General features: G+C 42.8%; 1 protein-coding gene across 4 annotated transcripts in view; it reads right to left on the bottom strand.

Annotated features, from left to right (window-relative positions):
- Positions 1–27,943, bottom strand: part of SLC37A1 (solute carrier family 37 member 1) — an 86,315-nt gene that overhangs the window by 33,017 nt on the left and 25,355 nt on the right. For all 4 annotated transcript variants that reach the window (XM_053305843.1, XM_053305845.1, XM_053305844.1 and 1 more), the window contains 8 exons: positions 26,699–26,777; positions 25,736–25,871; positions 22,927–23,003; positions 15,076–15,242; positions 14,091–14,128; positions 13,293–13,367; positions 3,667–3,798; positions 1,207–1,297 (listed from right to left, as the gene is read on the bottom strand). In XM_053305843.1, the coding sequence (XP_053161818.1) occupies positions 1,207–1,297; positions 3,667–3,798; positions 13,293–13,367; positions 14,091–14,128; positions 15,076–15,242; positions 22,927–23,003; positions 25,736–25,871; positions 26,699–26,777 (795 nt within the window). The remainder of the gene's footprint in view (positions 1–1,206; positions 1,298–3,666; positions 3,799–13,292; positions 13,368–14,090; positions 14,129–15,075; positions 15,243–22,926; positions 23,004–25,735; positions 25,872–26,698; positions 26,778–27,943) is intronic.

Below are 27,943 nucleotides of genomic sequence, written 5' to 3'. Positions count from 1 at the left end.
GTGTGAGAATTGGAGTTTTAACAAACTATGGCAGTTTTGGGGGGTACATTTACACACAGAAAGTCCAAACTTTGTAGTACAAGGCACATGCTTGCAAACTGCAAGCAATTTTATTAGTGTGTATATCTATACCTATAGCTTCTCACAATTATTGAGTTTTACTCTGCCAAGTTTGAATGTACACCATAAACAATACATTCTACTCTCAAACACACAAGTGAAGTGCCTCTCCCTGGAAAACATCTTTTGTGTAATTCTTTTAGAAAAACAATTGAAGTTAATCATAAGTTGCCATTAGATGACTAAGTCAAACTGAAATAAAGCTATAACAAAACATATATTAAACAACCAGCAAGAATTACCAAAACTCAAGGAAGTATATAGCACCTATTGCCTACCGCACAGAGATTCTTATTAAAAATCCTAGTCTTAAAATAATTAAAAACCTTATCCTTAATATCCACTGTTATTTCCAAGTGTTACCATCTCATAAAGAAACTAGCTGAAAAGGTAGGGAAGAAGTACTAATATTTAGCATTATTAAAATATTGGTGGCATAATCTTTAATAGACTAGAGTCCCCTTCATCAGATGCATGAAGTGTTATCCTCTGTTGACAGATATCTATCCATCCACCCATGACAGATATCTATCCATCCACCAATAGATATAGGGGGGAAAGTTTGTAAATAGAATATGCTGAAAGCTTATGCCACAATATACAGTATGTGTTAATCTTTTAAAGTGCCACAAGACTGACTGTTTTTAGCTATCCCTCTGAAATACGACGGCAAAGTCACATTTTCTGTTTTTCTAGCTTGAAAAAATAGAGAAACACGGTCCTAGGTAATAACATTCACAAGCCATCAATGCACTCTCTAGCTGGTACCAGGCCGCAATGCTTCTTCTATTTTAACTCTGAGAATGAGACAACCATATGAACCTATCTGAAAATACGTCATGATCAGGCTCAAAAAGAGTTTGGTTATTTTCTGACTTTTAACAAAGAAAGCTAGGTTAGATTACCTTAATTATTAACAGAGTTCAATTGTAGGCTACCCATCACTACTGGAACTCAAGTTATAATGAGATTTTATTTTGCAACTATAGTCAATAGGTGCCACTCTCATGTCAATCATGATTTGTGATGCTGCTTTATCTTTACATAACTGCCTTTACATGTCTTATGATTCTTTAAGACACTTACCTACATTTGTGATATACAATGGAAGCCAGAAAAGAAAAGTGTAGCTGACCAGTTTGGCAAATAACAGACAGAGAGAGAACTCTACAACCCCCTAAAGAGAAAGGAAGACAAAGTTTTTTAAAAAATAAGCAAAATACGCATACTTTGCTGTTTGTTTACATTAGGGTAGCAGCAATACAAGCAAAGAACCCCTATATGGCATCTTATGTCTCAATCCTACCAATTGTCGTTCTGAGACAGATGCTCATTGGACCAAGTATAAGCAGCCTAGAACGGTGCAGGGGACAGCTTGCTCTCTCATCATAACCCTGAGACTAAACCTTAGTACTGATGGGGCAGGTGTCACTAATGCACCTGCTTTTCCCAAGCGCTTGACCAACCCACGTGAGCCATGAAATGGGCTTATCTATTAATATTATGAATCCTCCGTTCCTCAGGGTGGTGTTTTCCATTAAATACAAATTGAAGGTAAAATAGAGAACAGGAAAAGATGAAGGGAAGCCCTCATGGTGATGTTGGTAGGAGAGGGAAAGAGAGAGCGTTTTAATGGTATACACTGTCTTGAGACTTTGTGAAAGCTGCTATATAAAATGTAAAAATAAATAAATACATTGTATCTATGCAACTCAGTAAGAAGTAGGTTGGAGGAGAATTTGTGGAGACTGGGCTGGTAATGGCCTCTTCCATGGCACCCGGCTGTTTAATGGAGCAATTATACTGTGCAGCACTCTTCTTAGCATTCAAGCCCTTTTTTGGTATTTGGCTTTATCCAGTCATTGTAGTACTATTGTGGGTAACCAGCATGTTAGATACCTGTAACCTGGTCAAAACCCAGATATCAGTTCTGCTAACTGTGCCTGTGGTGATCACTGCAGGATCTAAGCCAGCAGGAGAAGGTAGCATGGGCAGTAACTGTTGCATAAAACCAGACCCTTGTGATAATAACAAAAATGTGTACAGCACTTTTAAATGTTCAAAGCTGTTCACATGAACTATTTTGTTGTAATCCTTACAACTCTATAAGGGAAGCTATTTCCTGGAGAACTGAGACAGAATGGGAGTGGCTTGTCCAGGACCACCCACTCAGATAATGGCAGAAGTATGATTTATCCCACAAAGCTTTTGAGTTATGGCTCAGCTGTTTAGCTATTATGCTCTTCTATACAAATATGTACTAAGGATGTGCATGAACCTGTTCGGTGGCCCTTTTATGGGCCTCCGAACAGGTTCGAACACTGGGGGGTTCAAAGTTGGGGGGGTGTCTCACTTTAAGTGCAGGGGAGGGTGCACTTACCCCTCCCTCCACTTTCCCCCTGCTGGCTCTCGGTATTTTTAACATCCTACGTTTACTCCTTGGCTGGAGTATTTTCAGTATTTTTAATGTCCTACGTTTGCTCCTTGGCTGGAAGTAGCTGGTGCGTGCACAACTGCTGGGTATGCATGCGTGCACATCGCACTCACACACGAGCCCACCCGATGTGCACGAGCGTGGCATGTGTGCATGCCCGGCGAGGACACACTGCCAGCTATTTCTGGCCAAGGCGCAAAGGAGGCGGCAGGGAAGTATGCTGCCGCCCCGTAGGACGTTAAAAATACCGAGTGCTGGCAGGGGAAAAGCAGAGGGAGGGTTAAGTGCACCCTCCCCCACCCTTTGAGACACCGCCCCCCCCCCGCCATCGAGCCACCTCTGCCTGGATCTGTGTACATCCCTAATAAGTACCCCTTCTTGGGCATTTCTTGTTTTGGTTCTATATGAACAGCTACTGGATAGAACACATAGTGATGCTCTTGGGCAGAGTTTTAGCAATGGTGGTGCTCTGCAATGCTGTGCTACCACTAGCATTTGAAGAACTGGTGAAAGATGTAATGCAACATGTTCCACTAGCACAAGAACTATTCTGGAAAAGAAGTTGCTTTATCTGCATGATGCCCTTATGCAATATTCTTCTGCTCATGTAAGAGCATTACCATTAGTAGTAAACACCTCTGGATGTCTCCTACTGTCACTGGGGAACTCACATCTGGAAATTTCCTATGGGGATATACATGAGAAACAAGGATAGGAAACGTCTCTGTTCTGCTCACAAAATACAACAGGCAGCAACAGCTGCTGTAGCACAAGAAGTCACTGTTTGTGCCATGACAACTGAGTACATTAACAGGAAACCTGGTGCCTCAAGAATTTCTCATTTGATACTTCATATTTTGAGAAGACCAGATACCTTGACGCCACCAGTGGTATTTTTATCTCCCACAAAAGTATATAGTATCTGCTAAATAGGGGTCTCTCAAACAAGATGAGTAGAAGCCATGGTCATGGTTACATTATTATTTTACAGCAGACAAGCATAGCAGGCGCATCAGTTCATACATTTGATTTGATAAAGATGACATGCATTTTAATTAATTAATTAATTGCATATATAGACTGCCCCATCTGAAGGCTCTGGGCATACTCACAGGTATTCGCAAAGCTCCAGTGAAACTTATAGCCGATTTTCCGTTTTCACTTTTCTCACAGACGTCATTGTTAAGACTCAGTGGCTTTTTGTAGTTCTCATCGACAGATAGTAGGCACTGCATCTCTGGATCCTACAAAGATCCATCATATTTCATGAAGGCAATAAGTATTCATTTACCTATTATATTTATATACCGCCCAAAACAAATATCTCCTGGTGGTTTACAGAAAAACAAAACAATACAACCACAGATTTAAACCAGTGGTTTAAATAATTAAATAATAAGTTTTAAATAATTAACCTAAAACTTAATTATTAGTTTTAATTAAAACTAGTTTAAAATAATATGAAAAAACAACAACATAAAACCCACCTACAGCTGATCAAAAGCTTGGGTAAACAAGTGTGTCTTGAGAGCTTTTTAAAATGCTGTTAGAGATGGTGATGCTCTAACAACATGAGGTTCATTCCAGAGTCTTGGGGTGACTATGAAAAACCCTACTCTGAGTTGCTACCAGATAAGCTAGTGGCAGCTACAGGCGGACCTCTACAGAAGATCTTAATAATCAGGAGGGGGGGGCGGTCCTGAAGGACAAGGCGACTTCTTAAATACTTTGGATCCAAGCTATTTCAGGCTTTACAGGTAATCACCAGCACTTTACATTTTGGCTGGAAATGTACAGGCAGCTACTGTAATGCTTTTAAAACAGGAGCAATATGGTCTCTTTGGGTTGCCCCAGAGACCAACCTGGCTGCCACATTTTGTACCAACTGAAGTTAGATATAAAGGCAGCCCCACACAGAATGCATTGCAGTGGTGCATCATCTTTATAAACTAAGCAATTCAAGTACCTTTATGTACTATAAAAAGGAAAACAATTTTCACATTACCTGCATAGAGAGTAAAATTCCATGTAAAATGCTTGACAATTAAATTTAATATGCCAACTGAATTAATTTATTCATGGGTGGGTGGTAGGGATGTGCACAAATCAATTTTTTGATTCAATTTGTGCCCAAATCAAATCACCTGATTTGTTTTGTGTCCAAATCTACCCTCACAATCACCCCAGATTAGATTTGTATTTGATTTGATAGAATTGTTTCAGATAGATTTGGACCACTTAACAACATCCTAGGGGCACCAAATTTGGTTGGTGGGTAGGTCCACATGGGTGCCACCTGCCACCCAAATTTCAAGGTGGTGTGGCACTTGGTTGATTTTAATGAACTCTTTTGGTTATTACTGATTTTGTAAATTTCCACCATAGGAAATAATGGGGATTCGAAGTCGCCCTATCCTAACCCTAACATGGATCACCAGATTTCTTTTTTTTTTTTTTAAGGCTAAGCTCTAGCCCTTGTAGAAGTGGAGTTATGGAGCAAAATGTGTGGTCATTATTTTTCAAGTGTTTGGATACTTTGGTATATAATAACTTGTCCTCAATGAATCCCTATGAAGATTCATTGCACACCTTCATTTGTTCTGTTCATTTTGACCCCACTGCTTTGCAGGTGGGGGTGGGGAATTTCCAACTACTCCCCAACCCACAAGCCATTGCGTACTCTGTTTATATTTTAGGGATTTTTGAGGTGTTTAGACTCTTTGGTGTGCAATGAATCCTCATAGGGATTCATTATGAGGAAAGGTTATTAGACACCAAAGAGCCTAAACATTTGAAAAAATTCCTAGAACATAAACTGAGTAGTAGTACCCCACTGCCTTGTGGGCGGGAGTGGGGTGTAGTTGACACATGGCAGTTGACAACTGGCACTGTCCAAAAGACCATCAAAATGAATAAAAGAAATGAAGGTGTATAATGAATCCTCATAGGGATTCATTGAGGAAAAGTTATTATACACCAAAGAATTCAAACACTTGAAAAATAGTGATCACACATTTTGCTCCATAACTCCACTTCTACAAGGGCTAGAGCTTAGCTTAAAAAGAAAGAAAGAAAGAAAGAAAGAAAGAAAGAAAGAAAGGAAATGAAAGCTGGGAATCTGGGGCAATTAATAGGAGGGATCCGAATTGTGAATCGATTCAAATTGAATCAGGCACAATTTGATTTGGACCCGAATCTAGCCAATGGACCGAATCTAGCCAAGGGGTGATTTGTTCTGTCTCCAAATAATCCGAATCAGCTAGATTTGTGTACAAATCGATTTGTACCCGAATCAATTCACACATCCCAAGTGGGCGGACACTGTCCTATTATTTGTTACTGAGATGACAAATCTCCCAACAATGACCCTAACCCTTCCAAGAGAAAATTATTTCTTGGGGAAGGTTTTCACTCAGGATATTGATAGAATAAACCCCACTTGAAGAAAAGTATTTCCTTAAGGATATAACTGCCACAACTAGAAGACACGATACACCATCTTTATGTGGAGGAAGCCCCAGATTATGACCTTCAACAATGCCACAGACAACAGTTAGTGTAATGCAGTGAGTAAGAGACTGAGCTGGAAACCAGAACTTTCCTGGTTCAAATCTCACCTCTGCTATGGACTTGGTAGGTCCTTGAGGAAGCCCATCCTTTTCACCCTCAGCTCCCCAAATACAATATGGGGATAATACTTATTTACCTTATAGGTTTGTTGTAAGGATTACAACAGATAATACACATGAAGTGCTTTGCACACTCAAAGCACACTAACAAATAAAAACACCCTCTGAAGTCTAAATTCCAATGCCATCAAATTAACTGCTTGCAAGGCAAAAATACATAAAGAAACTGGCTTTAGCAAGGCTAGCTTGGTAAATAGGTGTTTGAATTAATCATTCACTGCATATTACTAAGATTAAGTCTGAAAGGACTAGATGACATCTGTGACTTCCTTTTAGCCTAAAGGTTTTACAAGAGTAATTCTTGACTGCTGGTATTCTTCAAAATAGTCCACTGCTTTTTTTTTTAATGAAAAATGATTAACCAACACTTCTTTTGCAGTTCTTTTTCTGCCATGAGCTGAATTAAGGTTTTAAAAATCCAGTTATGCTAACTGAAGTTATGGATATTCGGAAATATGCATCCATGGTATTTTTTTTCATTTATGACCTTAGAAACTAATCAGTATTTTCCACTGCATCTTATATGGCCTGATAGTGGGGCAGGGGTGGGGTGGGGTATTTATTTATTTAACATTTTATATCTCACTCTTCCTCCAAGGAGCCTAGAGCAGTGTACTACATACTTAGGTTTCTCCTCACAACAACCCTGTGAAGTAGGTTAGGCTGAGAGAGAAGTGACTGGCCCAGAGTCACCCAGCAAGTCTCATGGCTGAATGGGGATTTGAACTCGGGTCTCCCCGGTCCTAGTCCAGCACTCTAGCCACTACACCACGCTGACTCTGAAATACACATTAAAAAGTAACATTTTATGTCTAATGAAACACTAATTTTATATGGTCCTTTTTCGTGTTTTTTTTTAATGGGATATTGCAAAGTCACAAATGTATAGACTCTTTTAAATAATCAGCGAACTAAAACAGTTTTGAACTCATCTTTAAGCTTTGTTCCAATACAAGCTTAAATTTTAATATACAACCATTGCCCCCAATATTTGCCTGCAAATTTTTCTGTTGATTCCAGACATTTTGTTACATTTACAAAAATGTAATAACTTCATAAATGTATAAGTAAGCATAGATTAAGAATAAAGGAAATATCATCCCTCTTTGTTTGACTGGTTTTGAAACTTACTTATTACTAAAGATCAGAGAAAGAAACTTCAACCAGTTCATAGCAATAGCAATAGCAATAGCACTTACATTTATATACCGCTTTATAGCCGGAGCTCTCTAAGCAGTTTACAATGATTTAGCATATTGTCCCCAACATTCTGGGTACATTCTGGGTACATAGACAGATGGATTGTATTTATCCATTAATAAACAACTTTCAGGGCAATTCAAAATTTTATAAAATGTATTCACTTCTGGAGGTTTTTCATTATTAGTACTTCATAATTTTTATTTGCAATAATAATAATGATAAAAATAATAAAGGTAAGATTAAAAGTTCTGAAGGGAAATATACTGGTATGCAAATCAAGTGACTGCAAAAAGACATCCTTGATAGGTCTGAGTAAAAGCTATGTATAAAGGCTCAGTCAATGCCCTCTCTTCCATTCAAGCGCTTCCATTCAAGTTTCCCCAGCAAAGAATTATCATTATATGGTCCTACCCATTTTTTGGCACTATGCCAACAGAATGATGCCATGCTATAGGCTTTACAGTTTGCTGTGACATGCCCACTTAGCCTAACAAGCCTCATTTATGCATGTGGCAATGGCAGAGCAACAGAAGGGCTGCTCCAATCGGTTGGCAGCTTTTACCATCAGCCAGCTCCTCTACTCTTTCTGGAGTTGTGTGGAACTTGGACTGCAACATCATCTGACAGGCACCCAAGGAGACTGCCATATACACAACCAGCATAGCCCTAATTATATAGTACCTCAGTGAGGATTTTAACTGTAAGTTGCTTTGGGAACCAATCTTGACTGAAAAGCAGGGAACTCAGAATAAATATGTTCTGCTCTGTCAGGATATAGCTCTGTTAGGTGTTGTAGTAACATGCCTTCAGGTGAAAACTGCAAGTCACTGTATTCACTGTGATTAGTGACTGTGATTAGTGACTGGCAACATGTGAGGCCGATTACAAGCTGCTGAGTAATGATCTGCAGTGATTGGCCAAGGCCAGTTTAAGAGGAGGCTCAGGGAAGAGCAAAGTGTCCACAGTGGCAGATGCTGCTACACTGTGGTCCACCTGGCTGAACTATGTGAACACTGTATCCATGTGCCTGATGTATATACTTATTTACATGTAATGGACTTACTGAGCTGCAACATCATGTGAGTGCCTTTTCTACAATATATTCTTCAGTTTGAACCCTTGCCTATGTGTTGGAGTCTTCTTACTTTTCCACTGAGGTACTGGAACGTGACTCTGCAAGTAGGGCGCAACACCAACATGCTCAATATGTGTCAAATGGCCCCATGTATTGAGGTGGGTCTCACGATCAGTGAGACCCGCTTTTGCCGCTATTGCGGGGAGAGTGGACTAAGCCTGATCTCCCCGCAGACGATCGCGGTGGGAGCCCTTGGCAGACTGATTGGCTGCCCACACGATTGCTGGCTCTATGACGGAGCCGGCGGGGGCTGGGGAGCTGAAGCTCCAGTATGCCCTGCGCAAGCGTGCAGGGCACACTGGGGAGACCCCCAGAGCCGGGAGGTGGCTTTTCACCTCCCTTCCGGGGGTCTACTCACAAGTAGCCGTGGCGCGGCTACTCACAATCGGATAGCCTGGGTTTGCAGAGTGCTCACTCCTCAAACCCAGGCTAAGGGGAGGGCTACAGAAACGGGTGACCCGCTTGTAAACCACTGGGCTCGCCTGCGAGCCCAGTGGTTTACATGATCAGCAAAAATCAAGCTAGGCTCTCCTAGCCCAATTTTTGCTGATCGTGAGAATAGCCCCATTGTTTTGTGCAAGACTTGTTTGGACAAAAAAACACAGTTTGGGTTTTTTATTTGCATATGGCAGACATCACTATTTATACTTAGCAGAGATGCTGCTTATCTTCACTTGTCAAGATACAGTGAAAGGCCATATGGTGCACCTTAAACGCTGGGGAAAAACAACTTGAGAGTCCTGAAAATATTCAAAGGCTATTCTGGTGGTGGTGGGGAATAGATGAAGTAACATTGGCAGGTCAGAGGCCATTCCAGGGGAAGGGAAGTCAAAAATTTAATAGCTGTCTTCCGCTCCAGCTTTCCTGCCAGCTTTTTGACTTCAGGGAGCACTGCCAACAACCCACATAGCATCACCTTGCTCCTTTGTAATGCCAAGTTGGTCCAGAATAAACCTGAACTCATTCATGATTTGATTGTGGATGAAGGGGCCGACCTGGTATGCATCTCAGAGATTTGGTTGGGGGAGGCTGGTGGCCCAGTCTGGTCCCAGCTTCTACCTTCAGGGTATTCTGTAGAGGAGCAGGTATGGGGACATGGGAGGGGAGGCAGAGTGGCTATGGTCTATAAGGAAGACATCTCCCTTACCAGGGTCCTTGGTGGGGTATCTGACCATATTGAATGTGTGTACTTAAGTTTGGGGACCAGGATAGATTGGGACTTCTGTTGGTGTACTGATTACACCACTGCCCAACAGAATCCCTTAATGAGCTCATGGACTTGGCTGCGGAACTCGTGTTGGCGTCTACTAGACTTTTGGTGCTGGGGGACTTCAATGTTCACTTCAGGACCAATTTTTCCAGGGCAGCTCAGGAGCTCATAGTGGCCATGACAACTATGGGCCTATCCCAAGTGGTCTCTGAACCAACGCATGTTGCAGGTCACATGCTTGATTTGGTCTTTCACTCTGATCAGTGTGGTGTTCCATGGGTGGTGTCAAGGTCTGGCCGACTGCCAGGGAAGACCACGAGACAATGCGAAGCTGCTGAAACTGGATACGGCTCGGGAAGTTCGTCTCGACCGGACTTGGCTGCACGCTGTCGGCACAAGGGATAACGAATGTTGTTTTTCAGCAGTGAGTAGAAGACTGGTGAGGTGATTTATAGTGCAAGCTGAGAGCTCCCAGCTGGCAGGCATTCAAGGCTTATCAGCCCTCTGCAATAGGCGTTTGCTTCTCCTAATAGTCTCCAATTGATCCCGGCGTCTTGTGACACGCCGCTGTTGCGGAGTCAGCGGGGGCTGGTTGTATAGCTCTTCTTCAGATTGGTCTTTCACAATTTCTGCTGCCTCAGGTTGTTGTGCCTGTTCTGAATCATTAACCACAGCTGTTTCATGAACACTGACAGCCAGGCTCTGCCCCTCAGACACTCCTGCATCGCCTGGAAAGTTGACAGCTTCCCCTTCCTCCTCGCTATCCGAGATTGAGGGTGTGACAGATGGGGACTTCTGTGATTTCCCCATTGTCATGGATGGACACCATCTGGTTAAGGCTAGGCTTACAACAATTTCCCACCTCTGCAGGGGTGAGGGGCCTATTAGAACGGTCTGCCTGAGGAGGTTATTGGATCCAACAGGATTCCAAGACGCCTTTAAGGGATTTAGTGTTGGCTCTGCCAATGATCCTATTGATGCCCTGGTGGCATACTGGAACAACAAACTCACCAGGGCAGTAGACATGATTGCTCCTAAGAGTCCCCTCTGACCCTCTTCAAAATTGGCCCCATGGTATATGGAAGATCTATGGGGGCAGAAGTAGCAAGGTCAGCGACTAGAGTGCAAGTGGAGAGAGAGACGACTCAAATCTGACAGATTATGACATAGAGCACATTTAAAGATCTATGCTCAGGCAATATGTGCGGCAAAGAAGCAGTTCCTTTCTGCCCGTATTGCATCTGCGAGCTCATGTCCAGCGGAGTTGTTCAGGGTTGAGAGAGGGTGCTCCCCTTCCTTGAATCAGAATTTGGAGCCATCAGTTATCTGCTGTGATGTTTTTAATGAGTTCCTTGCAGACAAAATATCTCGTATTCAGGCCTACTTAGACGGAGACTCCATAATTATTGCAGTGTCTGAATTGGAGGTGTCCAGCAACTCCTCTTATATGGTTTGGCTGGATCGGTTTCAGTTTGTGACTCCTGAGGAAGTGTACAAGCAGCTTGGAGAGATTAGGACTACCGCTTGTTCTCTTGACTGTTATCCGGCATGGCTTGTTGACATGGCAGGGAGGCTGTTGTAAGAGGCCTGGTAGAAATCATAAATGCTTCTCTGAGGGAGGGCAGGATGCCTCCTTGTCTTGACGCAATTATCAGACCTATTCTAAAGAAGCCTGCATTAGATCCCTCAGAGTTGAGCAAACTTTAGGCATGTCTCCAACCTCCCATGGCTGGGCAAGGTAATTGAGAGGGTGGTGGCCTTTCAGCTCCAGACGGTCTTGGAGGAAACTGATTATATAGACCCATTTCAAACTGGCTTCTGGGTGGGCTATAGGGTGGAGACTACCTTGGTCGGCCTGATGGATGATCTCCAATTGGGAATTGACAGAGGAAGTGTGACTCTGTTGGTCTTTTTGGATCTCTAGGCAGCTTTTGGTACTATCAGACATAGTATCCTCCCGAAATGTCTGAGAGTGTTGGGGTGGGAGGCACTGTCTTACAGTGGTTCCGCTCCTATCTCTCAGACAGATTCCAGATGGTGTCAATTGGAGACTGTTGCTCTTTGAAATCTGAGCTTATGTATGGCGTCCCTCAGGACTCCATACTTTTTGCAATGCTCTTTAACATCTACATGAAACCGCTGGGAGAGATCATCAGGGGATTTGGTGTGGGGTGTTATCAGTATGCTGATGACACCCAGATCTACTTCTCAATGTCAGCATCATCAGGAGATGGCATGACCTCCCTAAATGCCTGCCTGGAAGCAGTAATGGGCTGGATGAGGGAGAATAAACTAAGACAGAATCCAGATAAGACAGAAGTACTTATTGTGTAGGGTCGGAACTCCAGAGACAAGTTTGATCAGCCTGTTCTAGATGGGGTCACATTTCCCCAAAAGGAACAAGTACGCAGTCTAGGAGTACTTCTGGATCCACACTTCTCCCTGGTATCTCAGGTTGAGGCGGTCGGCTGATACACCAGCTGTGCCCATTCCTTGAGATGAACAACTTCAAAACAGTGGTTCATATGTTGGTAACCTCCAGACTTGACTTCTGCAATGTGCTCTATGTGGGGCTGCCTTGGTATGTAGTCTGATTCAGTTGATATAGACTCCAGTTGATACAGAATGCAGTAGCCAGGTTGGTCTCTGGGTCATCTCAGAGAGACCACATCATCCCTTTGTTGATAGAACTACACTGTCTGCCAATAGGTTTCCAGGCAAAATACGAAGTGCTGGTTATAACCTATAAAGCCCTAAACAGCTTAGGCCCTGAGTATTTAAGAGAACGTCTTCTTCATTATGAGCCCCACCGCCCACTGAGGCCATCTGGAGAGGTCCATCTCCAGTTGCCACCAGCTCAGCTGGTGGCCACACAGGGTCGGGCCTTCTCAGTTGCTGCCCCAAGGCTATGGAGTGTGCTTCCTACTGAAATATAATCCTCACCATCTTTGACAATTTTTAAGATGCACTTGAAAACCCACCTCTTCACCTAAGCTTCTTCAGCTTTTTAAATTTTTAAGTTTTAACCTGTGTTTGATTTTTAGATTGCCTAAATTGTTTTAAGATTTTTGTATATGTTTACACTTGATTTATGTTATTGTTAACCACCTAGAGACAAAAGTTTGGGATGGTGTACAGATTTGACAAATAAACAAAGGCACAATCTTCACGGATAAACTGACTAGGACATGGGATATTTAAGGCATATGCTAGTTGAGTTTCTCTCTGCAACAAATTTAAGTATAAAATGCTCATCTTTGTCTTTGTCTGACAACATTTTAAAAAATATAACCCCAAAATTCCCTCCCAAGACAAGGACAAATAGGGACACAGATTTACCAGATATAGGCATCAGAAAATAGTGGTTAATAGGGATACTTGGAGCATGTGTAATTAAGCTTATGCCATTCTACCGAACTATATATTTTCAATAGTATTTAGGTAATTTGCTTTCATGCTGAAGCCTTGACAATTTTAATTATGAAAAAATTGTAACTTTACCTGAAATGAGCATGCTTTCTTAGGATTTAATTTTGGTTTCTGAGTTTTGAGTCCATTCATGTAACTTTTTGAATTCTGAAATACATTTTTAATAAAAGTTATTAAGAGAAAAAATAAAATCATAATCCTGCTTTGAATTAAGCTCCATTAAATTAATGTTACATAAGTAATAATAAAATAATCTCTCTATATAATTCTCTAACGTTTACCCATGGCTTATCCCATGTGTGGCAGCTCTCACGAGAGTTCGCAAGCAGCTGCTGGGAGAGGAGAGGAATGCTGGAAAGCGGCTGGCTGCAAGAGAGAAAGTGGTGGCAGCAGCAGAACTGGCTGAAGGGATGTGTGTATGGTGGGGGGAGAACAAACTGGCTGAAGGGACGGTGGCGGGGGAGAACGAACTTTCTGAAGAGATGGGAGACAAAATGAAGATGGGACAGGGAAGACTAGGGGCGCAGATGCTCTGCACCGGGTCAGCCAGTAAATAAATAAAATCAATAGGATTGCTGAACAAATGTCATTTGTATTAGGGTTCAAGGTTTTCTATTTTACCTGTAGTGCTAACGGGAAACCTCTGGCATTGTAACAAAATATAAATCCATTTTAAACTTATATTTTACTCTACAAATATTTTTGAGAAATGAGATGACATGTTTGGGATCCCAAGCACTGTGCAACTAGGGGGCATTAGTCATGTTTTTTTACACATTTCCCGCCTTAAACATCCAGCTTGTAAACTATTATTGTGAAATGGGACAAGGAGAATATACAAATAGTTATGCCTGCAAAATTTTTACTTACATCAAATGATGTACCTGTAGAGTTTATATCCTTTGGATCTGAAATAAAAAGAGAAAATACAGTTTATGGAAAAGCAAATGATTTATTTTCCAAAATGCTAACACACAATAATGAAAAATACGTATTTCTGCTTTTCCCATAAAATATGCATACTTCTTTGTAAATGCAATGTAAAATTTTAATGTTTGGCATTGTGTGGAATTAAAGTCACCCATTGCCTTAGTTCAAACCTACAACCAAACATGGAGATGGAAATAAGGCTGCAAAATCACATGCACTCTTGACCCATCGCTCTTGCTCAGCTTTTGAGCTCTTTCAACATTTAGGCCGTAACATGAAAAAACAGGTTGTCAAACCTGCAGTTTCAATTTTCAGCTGTAAATCGCATTGCAGACATTTGTCCAACCACCATATGGCAGCTACCAGTTTCATGGAAGGGTGTTCCCTCCTGTTCTTGGCTGCTAAGCCTAGAGAGCACAATCCAAAGGGGAAGGGGCTGGGCCCCTTTCCCCAACTTATTTCTGAACAAAGCACAAATTGGCTGTCCAAGAATCCCTGGTTGGGGCTGCCTTTTAAACTTGATCCCAGGAACACATACCACCGCAGCCGAATGTTCCCATCCTGGTGCTGTAACGGGGTGCCCTGCCTGTGTTGCCACCTGGAGTGTTTGTGCACATACACTGTTGCTTTATTCTCAGGGAGTAAAGCACTTACTGGCCATGCTGTTATCCTCTCCCCTCCCCTCCCCCCCCCCCCGCTTGCCAGGATGAGGGAGCAAGGGACAGAGCTGGGATGGCACAAGCTATTTTGCCGCTTGGCAAACTTGTGATGGGACATGGCCTTAGTGTGCTATGGCAGTTGCTTTATAGAAAGAAGCCCAAGGATTATTTCCCCCCTGTATGGTTGTGAACAAATACAATTAAATATATTTATCTTAATCATATATTTAGTTTATATATAAAACTGTTTCAAGACATACACTTACGTTCAATAAGAAACAGGAAACAGACTATTCCCATGACAGATATTATAATACCAGGTACCACAAAAGACAGACCCCAGCAGGTAGATACCCAGTAGCCAGCTATTAGGGATCCTAAAATATTCCCCACTGAAGTATGGGAATTCCACAATCCCATTATCAATCCTCTCCTACAGCAAGAAGAAAATGAAAAACAGTGTCAATTAATCTTCTGAACAGTACCAACCAAGAGAAATATTCTTGCATGTAAGTTTTCAAATTCTTGAAATTAGAGAATTTAGGGATGAGAGGAATTACTAGGAAGATTTAATTTTGGGGTTCTGATATGCCGATTCAGTACTACCACCCCCTGTAGTCTAGGAATGCAGGCTGCACTAGTTGTCCACAAAGCTAAAGAGCAAACACAAATTGGCATGAGGCCTGTATGAACTATGTAGTATACGTGGCTGGCTAAACCTGTGATTTGTCCTGGGAGAAAAACTGCTGTCTTGAACAACATTTGAGATGACCTGGAGACAAACCTGACTACCGCATTCAGTACCAATTGCAGTTTCCGGACTACATACAAAGGAAGCCCCACATAAAGCCCATTACAGTAGTCAAGTCTGGAGGTTACTAGTGTATGTACCACTGTTCTGAGGTTGTTCATCTCAAGAAACAGACGCAGCTGGCACAGTTGATAAAAAGCATCTCTGGCCACAGCCTCAACCTGGGACACCAAGGAGAGGTGTGAATCCAGGAGCGTTCCCAGACTGCACACCTGTTCCTTCTGGGGAAGTGTGACCCCATCCAGAATCTGCAGATCAAAATCATCTCCCGAGTTCCAACCCCGCACAATAAGTACCTCCGTCTTATTCATTCATTCATTCAATTTCTATATCGCCCTTCCAAAAATGGCTCAGGGCAGATTATTTATTTATTTATTTGATTTTTATACCACCCTTCCAAAATGGCTCAGGGCGGTTTACAATTAAAAACAGAAACCATTAAAACCAATAACAATTAAAACAGAAATATAAATATGACACTGTTTACACAGAGAAATAATAAATAAATAAGATGCATCCCTGTGCCCAAAGGGCTCACAATCTAAAAAGAAACACAAGACAGAAACCAGCAACAGTCACTGGAGGTACTATGCTCTGGGTGGATAGGGCCAGTTACTCTTCCCCTGCTAAATAAAGAGAATCACCACGTTAAAAGGTGCCTCTTTGACAAGTTAGCAAGGGAGGCCGCCACCCTCTCAAGTACTTTGTCCAACAATGGAAGGTTGGAGACAGGCCTATAGTTGCTCAACTCTGAGGGATCTAATGCAGGCTTCTTTAGAATAGGTCTGATAATTATCTCCTTAATGCTAGGAGACATCCTGCTCTCCCTCAGTGAAGCGTTTATAATCTCTACCAGGCCTTCTACAACAACCTCCCTGCCAGATAGTATAAGCCATGTCAGGCAAGGGTCAAGAGGACAGGTGGTAGTTTGCACTGATCCAAGCAGCTTGTCCACAGCCTTGAGAGCCACAAACTGGAATGCCACATATTATGATACAGCCTAATCACACAAGAGAAGTCGCTGGACACCTCCGCATTAGACACTGTGGTGAATGTGGGACCCAAGTATAAGTCAGCCTGAATATGAGCGATTTTATCCACAAAGTACTCACTAAACACATCACAAAGGGTAATAGATCATTCCAAATTCTGATTCAAGGGACGAGGGGCACACACTAGCCTCTCACATTTATTGTGGACTGACCTTGTATTAGTCCTGGGTGTGATTGTTTTTGAATGTGTCTGGGCTTACCTGGAGATGGGGAGACAGGGAGAACGACCACTGACTGTGGGATGGTAATTCTGGTGGTGGTGGGGAACAGAAGAGTAATGCTGGCAGGTCAGCAAGCTGTTACAGGGGAAGGGGACTTGGAAATCTAATAGCTGTTTCTCCTTCCGGCTGTCCTGCCAGCTCTTTGACCTTGGGGAGCAGTGCTCACCAACCTTGGAACCTCACCTTGATTCTCTGTAACGTCAGGTCAGTGCAGAACAAATCAGAAACCATTCATGATTTGATTCTGGCACTGACCTAGTCTATATTACAGAGATTTAGTTGGGGGAGGCTGGTGGCCTGGTCTGGTCCCAGCTTCTCCCTCCAGGGTACTCTGTTGAGGAGTGGTTGAGGGACTGTGGGCAGGGAGGTGGAGTGGCTGTGGTCTATAAGAACAATATCTCCCTTACCAGGATCCCTGTTGAGGTGTCGGACCATAATAGAAGTGTGTACTTATGTTTGGGGACCAGGGATAGACTGGGACTTCTGTTGGTGTACTGATCACCCCATTGCTCAGCAGAGTCCCTAACTGAGCTGATGGACTTGGTCTTGGTCTTGGTGTTGGAGTCTCCCAGGCTTGTGATGCTGGGGGACTTCAATGTTCATTTTGGGACCAAATTGTCCGGGCTGGCTCAGGAGTCCATAGAGGCCATGGCAACTATGGGCTTATCCCAAATGGTCTCGAGACTGACACACATTGCGGGTCACATGCTTGATTTGGTTTTTCACTCTGATCAGGGTGGTGTTCCATGGGAAGGGACTCCTGTGATTTCCCCATTGTCATGGACGGACCACCATCTGGTTAAGGTTGGACTTACAACCACTTCCCACCTCCACAGGGGCGAGGGGCCTATTAGGATGGTCCGCACAAGGAAGTTACTGGATCCAAAAGGATTCCAAGACGCCTTGAAGGGATTTAGTGTTGGCTCTGCCGGCGATCCTATTGATGCCCTGGTGGAAAACTGGAACAGCAAACTCACCGGGGCAGTAGACATCATCGCTCTTAAGCATCCTCTATGACCCGCTTCAAAATTGGCCCCTTGGTATACGGAAGAGCTACGGGGGCTGAAGCGGTGAGGTAGATGACTGGAGCGCAAGTGGAGAGAGACTCAACTTGAATCCGACAGATTGCAACATACAGCACATAAGATCTATGCTCAGGCGATATGTGCGACAAAGAAGTGATTCTTTTTTGCCCGTATTGCATCCACAAGTTCACGTCCAGCAAAGCTGTTTAGGGTTGTGAGAGGGCTAGTATATGCCCCTTCTCCCTTGAATCAGAATCTGGAACCACTGATTACCCACCGTGATGTGTTTAATGAATTCTTTGTGGAAAAAATCTCTCGTATTCGGGCCAACTTAGACCCCGTCTCCACAATAACTCAGTGTCTGATGTGGAGGTGTCCAGCAACTCCTCTTGTGTGGTTAAGAGGGATCAGTTCCAGTTTGTGACTCCTGAGGATGTGGACAAGCTGATTCGAATGGTGTGACCCACCACCAGACATGGCTTATACTATCTAGCAGGGGAGTTGTTGTAGAAGGCCTGGTAGAGATTATAAATACATCTCTGAGGGAAGGCAGGATGCCTCCTTGTCTTAAGGAGGCAATTATTAGACCACTTCTGAAGAAGCCTACCTTGGATCCCTCAGAGCTGAGTAACTACAGGCCTGTCTCCAACCTTCCATGGCTGGGCAAGGTAATTGAGAGGGTGGTGGCCTCCCAGCTCCAAACAGTCTTGGAGAAAACTGATTATCGAGACCCATTTCAAACTGGCTTTTGGGCGGGCTGTGGGGTAGAAACTGCCTTGGTCAGCCTGATGGATGATCTCCAATTGGGAATTCACAGAGTTAGTGTGACTCTGTTGGTCCTTTTGGACCTCTAGGCGGCTTTTGATACTATCGACCATAGTATCCTTCTGGCACATCTGAGAGGGTTGGGAGTAGGGGGCACTTCTTTGTGGTGGTTCCGTTCCTGCTTCTTGGGCATATTCCAGATGGTGTTCAAATCTGAACTTTTGTATGGTGTCCCTCAGGGCTTCATATTATCTCCGATGTTGTTTAATATCTACATGAAACCGCTGGGAGAGATCATCAGGATATTTGGTGCACGGTGTTATCAATATGCTGCTGATACCCAAATCTACTTCTCCATGTCAAGACCATTGGGAGAAGGCATAATCTCCCTAAATGCCTGCCTGGGGGCGATAATGGGCTGGATGAGGGATAACCAACTGAGACTGAATCCAGATATGACAGAGGTACTCATTGTGCGGAGTTGAACCTCGGGAGATGAGTTTGATCTGCCTGTTCTGGATGGGGTCACACTTCCCTGGAAGGAACAGGTACACTGTCAGCGGGTGCTTCTGGATCCGAGCCTCTCCGTGCTCCCCCAGGTTGAGGCCATGGCCAGAAGTACCTTCTAGCAGCTTCGGCTGATACACCAGCTGCATCCATTTCTTGAGATAAACGACCTCAGAACAGTGGTACATATGTTGGTAACCTCCAGACTGGGTTACTGCAATGTGCTCTATGTGGGATTGCCCTTGTGTGTAGTCCAGAAACTAGAGTTGGTTCAGAATGCGGCAGCCAGGTTGGTCTCTGGGTCATCTCGGAGAGACCATATTACTCCTGTATTGAAAGATCTACACTGGCTGCTGATAAATTTCCAGGCAAAATACAAAGTGCTGTTTATAACCTATAAAGCCCTAAACAGCTTGGGCCCTGGGTATTTAAGAGAATGTCTTCTTCGTTATGAACCCCACCGCCCATTGAGATCATTGGGAGCGATCCGTCTGCAGTTGCCACCGGCTCTTTTGGTGGCTACTTGGGGACAGGCCTTCTCCGCTGCTGCCCTAGAGCTTTGGAACACGCTCCCTGCTGAAATAAGAGTCCCCTCATCTCAGTCAACTTTTTAAAAGTCTTTAAAGATGCACCTATTCACCCAGGCTTTTAATTTAATATTGTTTTAACAGTTTTATCATTTTAAAATGTTGTTTTACAATTTTAAATTGTTGTAATGTTTCAACTTTTACTATGTCATTTATTTTATTTTAACTACTGTTTTAAGCTTTTGTTTGCTTGTTGTAAACTGCCCAGAGACGTGCGCTTTGAGCGGTATTGAAATATGTTAATAAATAAATAAATAAATGAGCAAGCAGGGTGAAGCTCTGTGGATAGTTGGCATTGTTCCTCAAGGTCAAAGAGCTGGCAGGGCAGCCAGAAGTGGAAACAGCAACTAGATATCCAACGTCCCTTCCCCTTTAGTGTTCTGCTGACCTGCCAATGTTACTTCTTCTATTCTCCATCACCTCTGGAATAGCTGCCCCACAATCAATCACTCCCCGTGTCTCCCCATCTCTAGAGAACTCCAAACACATAAAACAGACTGATGTCATGCAGGACTCCACAATAGATGCTCTCTCAGCAGCAACTTCAACTTCTTGTGTAATCATACAATAGTATGCTCTATCCCAGCCCTCAGTCCGACGCTGAAGGCCCAGCACCAAAGGCCGGCCGCCTACCACAGGCTGCACCGTTGGTGCTCCCTCCGTCTTTATAAGAATTGTTAGACTCTGTTTCTTGTTCCTGCTGTTGTGGCTGTGTTAGGTCCGTTTATGCTTCCTTCTCCATTGTGGCAGCTTCAGGTAAGCTTGGCTTCTGTGAGGTCGACTGAGCTGGATTCTGCAAGATAGGAAGCTGCTTCAGAGGTTGAGGAGGCGAAGCCTACTTTGAGACTGGTCTTGCAGGGCTAGTTTATGGATGGTCTTGCAGAGGGGGTTGGCGCCTTCTGTCAATCCTGTAATCTCTCCTGATCTTGGGGTAGTGGAGGAGAGTGTCGGTACTGACAGTATAGGTATGAGCATAGGGCTCATATTTAGGAGATGGTGAATGCCTATGACAACAAGAAACCTGTCTTCCCAATCGCATTCCTGGGGTCTGGGTGAACACTGGTAATAAGCATACTGGAGGTGATCAGCCTCATATCTCTGGAGTCATTTTCAGAGTGGTAAGCACCTCCGTTCCAAGCATGCTCCATGTGGTAATCATCGTCCTGGTCTCAGTGGCAGGTTCGGTCCCAAGTGACCAATTCCTCAGGGCAGTCATTGTGATCCCGAAGGCGATGGCGATTGTGTGATGGGTCCTGGAAATGATCCTAATATGGTGCTGGAGATGGCTGATAGCTTAATACTGAGGACAGATAGTGAATGTTCTCGTATTCATCCTGGTAGACTTCCTCCTATTCATCAAATGAAGCTGGTTGCTCAGGTTCGATCAGGAAAGCATCCATGTTGTCTAGATCTATGATGGGATCAGGGAAAACAGGGACCAACACCAAGGTTGTGACCTAAGGGGCAAGAGTCTGATCCTTCTTCTTCTGAGGAATCCAAGGGAGGTCCTGGCTTAGTTTTGAGACCTTCAATGAAAGTGACACAGAAACCATTGGTGATGACAGAACCATTTAGGTAGATTGGAGATGGCGCTTCTTTTTCTTTCTTTTTTAGATACATCAGGAGGATGCTTGAGCTTCAGTGTGATCGGAGGCACTGTATGCAGATGCGTATATCCCCATGGGGAGGGGGCATTTGAGCCAGTTTGGCTCGAACCTGGTACCAATGGCTGGTCAGGTGGTACAGGAACCAATGGGAGTGGTGGAGTCACACCAGAGTTTGGCATACGATCCCCCAATACGGAAGGATCCTTACCCAAGTCTTTGTCCCTAGAATGTTTAAGGGACATTGTAGATGGAGCCAAAAGTGCCCTTTCCCAGAGAATAGAATGGAGTCTCTGTGCTTGCTCAATGAAAAGTCAGAGAGCACAAACATCTAACAGATGGGCCTCACCTAAACACATAAGGCAGTGTGTGTGGACGTCCAGGGAGGAAATTTTTGCACAGCAGCCTACACAACGTTTAAAAACAACCTTAATTTTTTCCTCATCATAGCCATGTATCAATAGGGGTTTGCCTAGGGGTACTGGTCCACATCCTGGTAACAAGAGGGGGAAGGGGGGGAACCAAGGGAAAAATAAAAATGCCGAATTAAGGTGAGAAGAATGAAAGTAGGAGGAGATCTAGAAAGAATAGAACTCAAAGTAAGCAGAAGGGGAGAAAGATTTTTTATTTTATTTTTTGCTAAACAAGTCTGCGATGTTGACCCAACAGCGGACAATGAAGAACTGAGGAGGAAAAGCAGGAGCATAGTGAAAGAGGGAGGAGTTACTGCCAAAACTAACAGCAGGACTACAGCTTTAGAAGGTTCCCGAACTGCTATCTATGCTTGTGTGCAGAGCCCAATGGTGTGAGTCACAGAGACCATGAAGAAGAAACTAAAATTACTTAAAACTAGCATGTATGCTTATGAGAGCAACTATATATTTGAGTTATTGGCAAGATTGATGATGAGAAAGCTCACCAGTGGCCAGGGGATAAGGTCCTGCCGGCAGCTCCCATTTAGAGGTTTTTGTGCATGAATGCAAGCTTGTACACACACAAACCACGCCTCCTGTGCCAACGTCTGATGCAGGAGGTGTGGCCAGTTCTGGGCCACTTGGTCTTGCTGTGGAGTCTCCCTGGTCAGCGGTTCGTTGAATCATTGGCAAGGAGCTGCTTTTTCTACCTCAGTTGGGAGTGTGGGAAGCCACTATTGGGAAGAGGGTCTTTTGGACCCTCTCCCCATTCTCCCCAGTCAGCATTTCAGTGAATCACTGACTGGCTGGGTTGAGGCATGGAAAACAGTTCCAAACCACTTGATGTTTCAATGAAACACCAGTTGGGAAGGAGAGGGGTGTGACGTGCTCCCAGCTGGCAACCACTTGCTGGGTGCATGAGGGAACAAGGGGGTGCCCTGGGTGAGGACAAGGGAATGCCTTTACACCCGCTCCCCCCCTCCACGGACCCTGGCAACCAGAGACTGTCGCCCCCTCTTGCTCCATTGTCTCCATGCTTCTGGATGAAGCTATTTACAGTAGAATTAGTAAGCTGAGACTCTGATCCCCCTTAGTTTTCCATGTTTGTCATAAGAGATTGTAGGAAGCTTACCTTCCCTTCCCAAACCAGTTGCCAATGCATGTAACCACACTCGGCCAGCCAGTTGTCTGCACCAATCCATTAGCTATCTGAAATGTTTAAAAAATGGCAAATTATCTTGAAATAACACCAAGGATTTCACATACGGAACAATCAAACATTAAAAAGAATATTCAAAGTTTTAATTTATCAACAAAATGTAAGTTAGATTTTAAATAAATACAGTGGTTTTTGACTTACAAATGCAATACATCTAAGAGTTCAGTCCCCCCCCCCCATCTATTAGTCCTGGTTACTTATTATCTCTTTGGCCTTGTCACAACTTGATCTTTCTGGACCTTTTGAAAGGTTGAGGGGTGTGGATGTTTACTATACAACTGAAGGACATATTTGCAATTCTCTGTCCATCCTCTAGACAGAACTTGCAATACAAATAAGCTATGGCAATAAAGATCAGAACTAGGTTCCTAATTATGCCAATCTATGGGGTGCAAGGAATGATTTAAAACTAGCCAATTACCTTATTAACCTTATAATTCTGAAACAACAGAGAGCATTTACCACAGCTCATTTTAATGTGCTCCCTTCAGCCCTATTGCAGGGCAGATTTCTAAAAATTCCATACTTGAAGTGAACATGCCCATGTGAAGCTTTATTTTGTTTATTTATTTAGCACATTTTTAAAAATACCACTCCATTTGGAAGTCCATGGGCAGTTCACAATCTAAAAACAACTATTAAAACAATTTAAATTTCAAATAGAAACTCAAAAAGAGACGTAAGTTTTGGGCGGTATAAAAATATGTTAAATAAATAAATTAAATAAATAAAAAACCCAAAGCTTTAAAAACTATAAACTAAAAGCCTGGCTAAACAGGAATGTTTTCAGGCCCTTCTTAAAAACATCAAGAGAAAAGGAGACTCTAATTCCTTTAGGAAGCACATTCGAGAGTCTCGGGGTAACTCTAGAAAAGGCCTGGCTTTGGGTCGCCACCAATCAAGCTGGTGGCAACTGCAACGGGACTTCCCCCAATTATCTTAATAGGTGGCAAGGTTGATGAAGAAGAAGGTATTATCTTAAATCCCTGCCCTTTGTACACACCGCCTGTCATGTTAGAGGTTAAGACAGTGGGACACATACTCCTGCTCTGTCCATTTTATCGGGACACATATCATAAGCTAATTTCACCTTTTAGTTTAAAAATATCTAGGTAGATCATGTGAGCTTCTTTATGACCAGAACCCAAATATCTCGTATAACATCAGTGGGTTCTGTGCAACAGCCTGCAGCATATGACAACAGTTAAACAATATTAGCTAAAGTATTGATGTAACCAATGTATCTATCTAATGTAATGTAACTAATCAATGTGCTTAGCTTTTACATGGCTGCTTGATCCAATGATTATGGGTAATTTTACTTCATATTGTTTTGTATTGTATTTAGATGCAGTGCAACTAAGCCTGGTCACTGACCATAATGAAGACTTAACTAATTTAAATGTGTATTGTTTTTGTTGTACACTGCCTCGAGACAGGTTTGAGGCAGTAGATAAATACGTTAAACAAACAAAACACACACACAATCTATCTACTATACAACTGAAGAGTATATTTTCAATCTTCTGTTCATCCTCTGGCTACCTAAGGCTGGACAGAGCTTGCAGTGCAAACAGGCTATGGCAATGGAGGTTAAGGGGGCAGTAAGTCATGCCTGATTGTTCTCTGAGATGGACAGAGCTATGCCACATGACTGAAGGAATGAAAGCCACAGGGGTAATACAGTGGGAACAGAAGTAGCTGCAGTGGTGAACAACTGATGGGGAATCCACCTCTCTGAATCCCAAACACCCATGCCATTCTCTGCTTAGGTATTAATATCCCATCTGTCTGGATTATATGATCTTCCCCCAAACAGAGCAAACACGGGTCATGCTTGTCCGACGACAGGAGAGTCCACTGCCAAGATGAACACTTTAAAAAAGTTTTACGAGTGTTCATGAGTCCAAAACAATAGGAAAGAGAGTAGTTGGAGTCCAAGCCTTGAAGTCCAAATCAATTTCTTTGAATTATCACAGGAACCAAGGTGAAGATGAGGAGTGAACCCTAACAAGGCACACGCTGTGGCAGTTGAAAAGGAATGGAACTACAGGCACTCTGCCACCCAAGATACCCAGTGTGCTTTGCGCATGAAGGATGAAGCTTCAGAGTGCCTAGAGGAGCTATGAAATCCTTCCATGGGGCTAGTGAGCAAATGCTTTACACATGTTGGGCCTGATCCCAGATCACCAAAAAAATCCAGCAGTTGCTAAACAACTGTCAAGTCACTCAACAGCTGTTCTTTATTTTTATCAGTGCTACTTCTTCCATCACCCTAGCCTCAGCAAAGTAGGCTGGGACATGATCATGCTTCAGTAGCATAATTTGCAACTCATCCACTAACAACTACATTGATCCAAGAATCAGGACCCATGAACACACTACTCCACTTCTACTTAATAAGTTTGCTTCTTAAAAACAACATAGATTTCACCATGTTAATCTTTATTTTGATGCATGCTTTGAAATGCCATGCCAACAGCCATTTTTCATTCAGGCACAGTAAAACAGAACCTTCATGATTTGAGGCACTATATCTCTAAATAACAGATGCTGGGAGCAGAGGATGTCCATTATCTTCCAGAGGCATCTGATTGGCAAATACTGAAAACAGATTGCTGGACTAAATGGAGACTTAACATGTTACAGCATGGCAATTCTTTGGTTCCTATTTGAGAATTTTAATGGATTGATGGGGAAAGAAAAAAGTACTGTAACCTACCTGAGCCACAATGTAAAACCACAGATTGTGTATATTATAGAAATAGCCCAATCCAAACATTGCAGTGAAGAGTCCACTAGCAAACATCCCTCCTGTGAGATAATATCGGATAGGCAAGCGCTCCCCTATTATGCCACTTTGAATTAACATAAAAGGAGACAGATTAGTTTGGAATGCATACTAAATGAAGGTTTAATTATTTGACCCTAAAAATGTTGATATGACATTAACATATATTTGACATTATTATATAATCCAAAAAAAGTTTTTTTTATTTATTATATTAAAGTAATGTTATACTACTTTGTTTCAAGAATAAACTTTGAGAAAGTTACTAAAATACTTTTTATAATTGCTTTATAGTGCCACTTCTGTTCAAGCCCACCAAATGCTACTCTACTCCAAAGTACAGGTTGTTCATTCACTAAGTACAATTCACTAAGTCCACTTCTGGTGTCTACCATCCATAGTCAATCTTCTGCAGCAAGGGAGCCAAAGAACATGCAAAATATTGGTCTTTCTACTCAGTCCCACTCCTTCCCACCCCAAAACTGGATTGTAGAAATGGCACAAAGGGTGCCCAGTTGTTTTGTATTTGTTCTAATACCATCTGGCATCAAACTCATATTTCAAATGGACAAAGGCAAAAGGAGGGCATGGCTCCCTTTGATCTATATGGAATGGATTGCAACTGTAGGACAAAATATGAAGTTTTCCTACAGCGTATTTTCTGTAGACGGAAGCAATTAAAATGTGAAAAAATAAATATATATTTTCCACTTCAAACTTAGTATTCAAGTAAATATTTTTTGTATTTCAGGGTCAAAAGAGCTTTAAAAATAAAAATGATAGGTAATCTCATCTCACATCTCTATAAACTTTTAAACTGAGTACATACTTATGCATACTGAGGTAAAATTTGAAACTGTGAATCAGGATTAAAAAGAATAAAAATTATTTTACCTCAGATACATTCCAACTGCATAAGCACACAGGAATGAATAATCCATTGCTCCCAACAATTGTTTGTAGTTGCTCTTATCTAGGAAAACATGTTTGTAGCAGTTAATAACTTAATTATTTAAAGTGCAAATAGCTTTCAATAATATTTAATATACAATACATATTCATTCTTGGTGCATATTCATTCATTCTAGCAAGTTAAACAATTTGTTCTAGTAAGAACTAATCTGCCGACTTTCCTTTCATTATCTCTACAAGTGGACTAAATTAGGTTCAAATCGATGTCCACAACTTACGCCTCAAATGCGCCTGCCATCTTGGTGTGGATGACATCATTACAAACTACACAACTGAGGTGTCCCTGTGTGTCACTCACTACAGCTGTACTTAATTAGGTTCAAATCGGTTAGACAGTCCTGGTTCATATTGGTCCAGGAGTTACGAAGTTGATGGTGGGGAAACACACACCTACACAAAGAATGCCGGGTGATCTCATAAGCCTACTGGAAAGTAGGTTTAAAAAAAGATTGCTTGCTCCTTGAAGAATTTGTATCAGATTATATTTTTATAGTGTATATCTGTAACATTCATGATGAAAGTAAGCAATTTGCTATAAATGGATAAACACTATACAGGAGGATCTCGATATCCATGGATTTGTTATCCATGGATTCACATATCCGCGGATGGGTAAAAGACACCCGACCTTGGAATATGTGAAGGAAAAGGGGGGAAACATGTCACGTCAGGGATGGCCGGAAATGACTCTGGAGGTCATTTCCAGCCACCATTTTGTGTTTTGGAGCTTCAAAATGGCTCTGTTAAAAAAAGGGAGGGGGCTGTGATTTTTGTCTGATTTGGAGGCATTTGAAGACACAGAGCGACTCAAAGGAAGCAGCTAAGATGGTAGGCAGCTTACCCCAAACTCTGATATTTTAAAGATGTTTTCCCCAACCGAGAAGCTAACCTCCAATTCCCCATTGCCCTAATGCCTCAATATTCACAGTTTCCATATCCATGGTTGTACCATGGAACGGAAGCCTCGCAAATATGGAGGTCCTCTTGTATCTTAGTTTCCAGTCTACTAGACCTTCGTCCGGCGGGCACCCCCACCGTCCTTACTGGCTCCGGCGTTCTGTCAGCAGCCACGGCAAGGGTTGGCCTGGAAGCAGGTGTGGCCAAGAGGAATGGCCCAACAAGGGGCTAAACAGGGAGTCGCAGCTCCAAGGATCCTCCAGAGAGCAG

The sequence above is a fragment of the Hemicordylus capensis genome, chromosome 3 (genome assembly GCF_027244095.1).
Source record: "Hemicordylus capensis ecotype Gifberg chromosome 3, rHemCap1.1.pri, whole genome shotgun sequence".
Taxonomy (NCBI): Eukaryota; Metazoa; Chordata; class Lepidosauria; order Squamata; family Cordylidae; genus Hemicordylus; species Hemicordylus capensis.
This window is presented reverse-complemented; position numbering and strand designations above follow the sequence as displayed.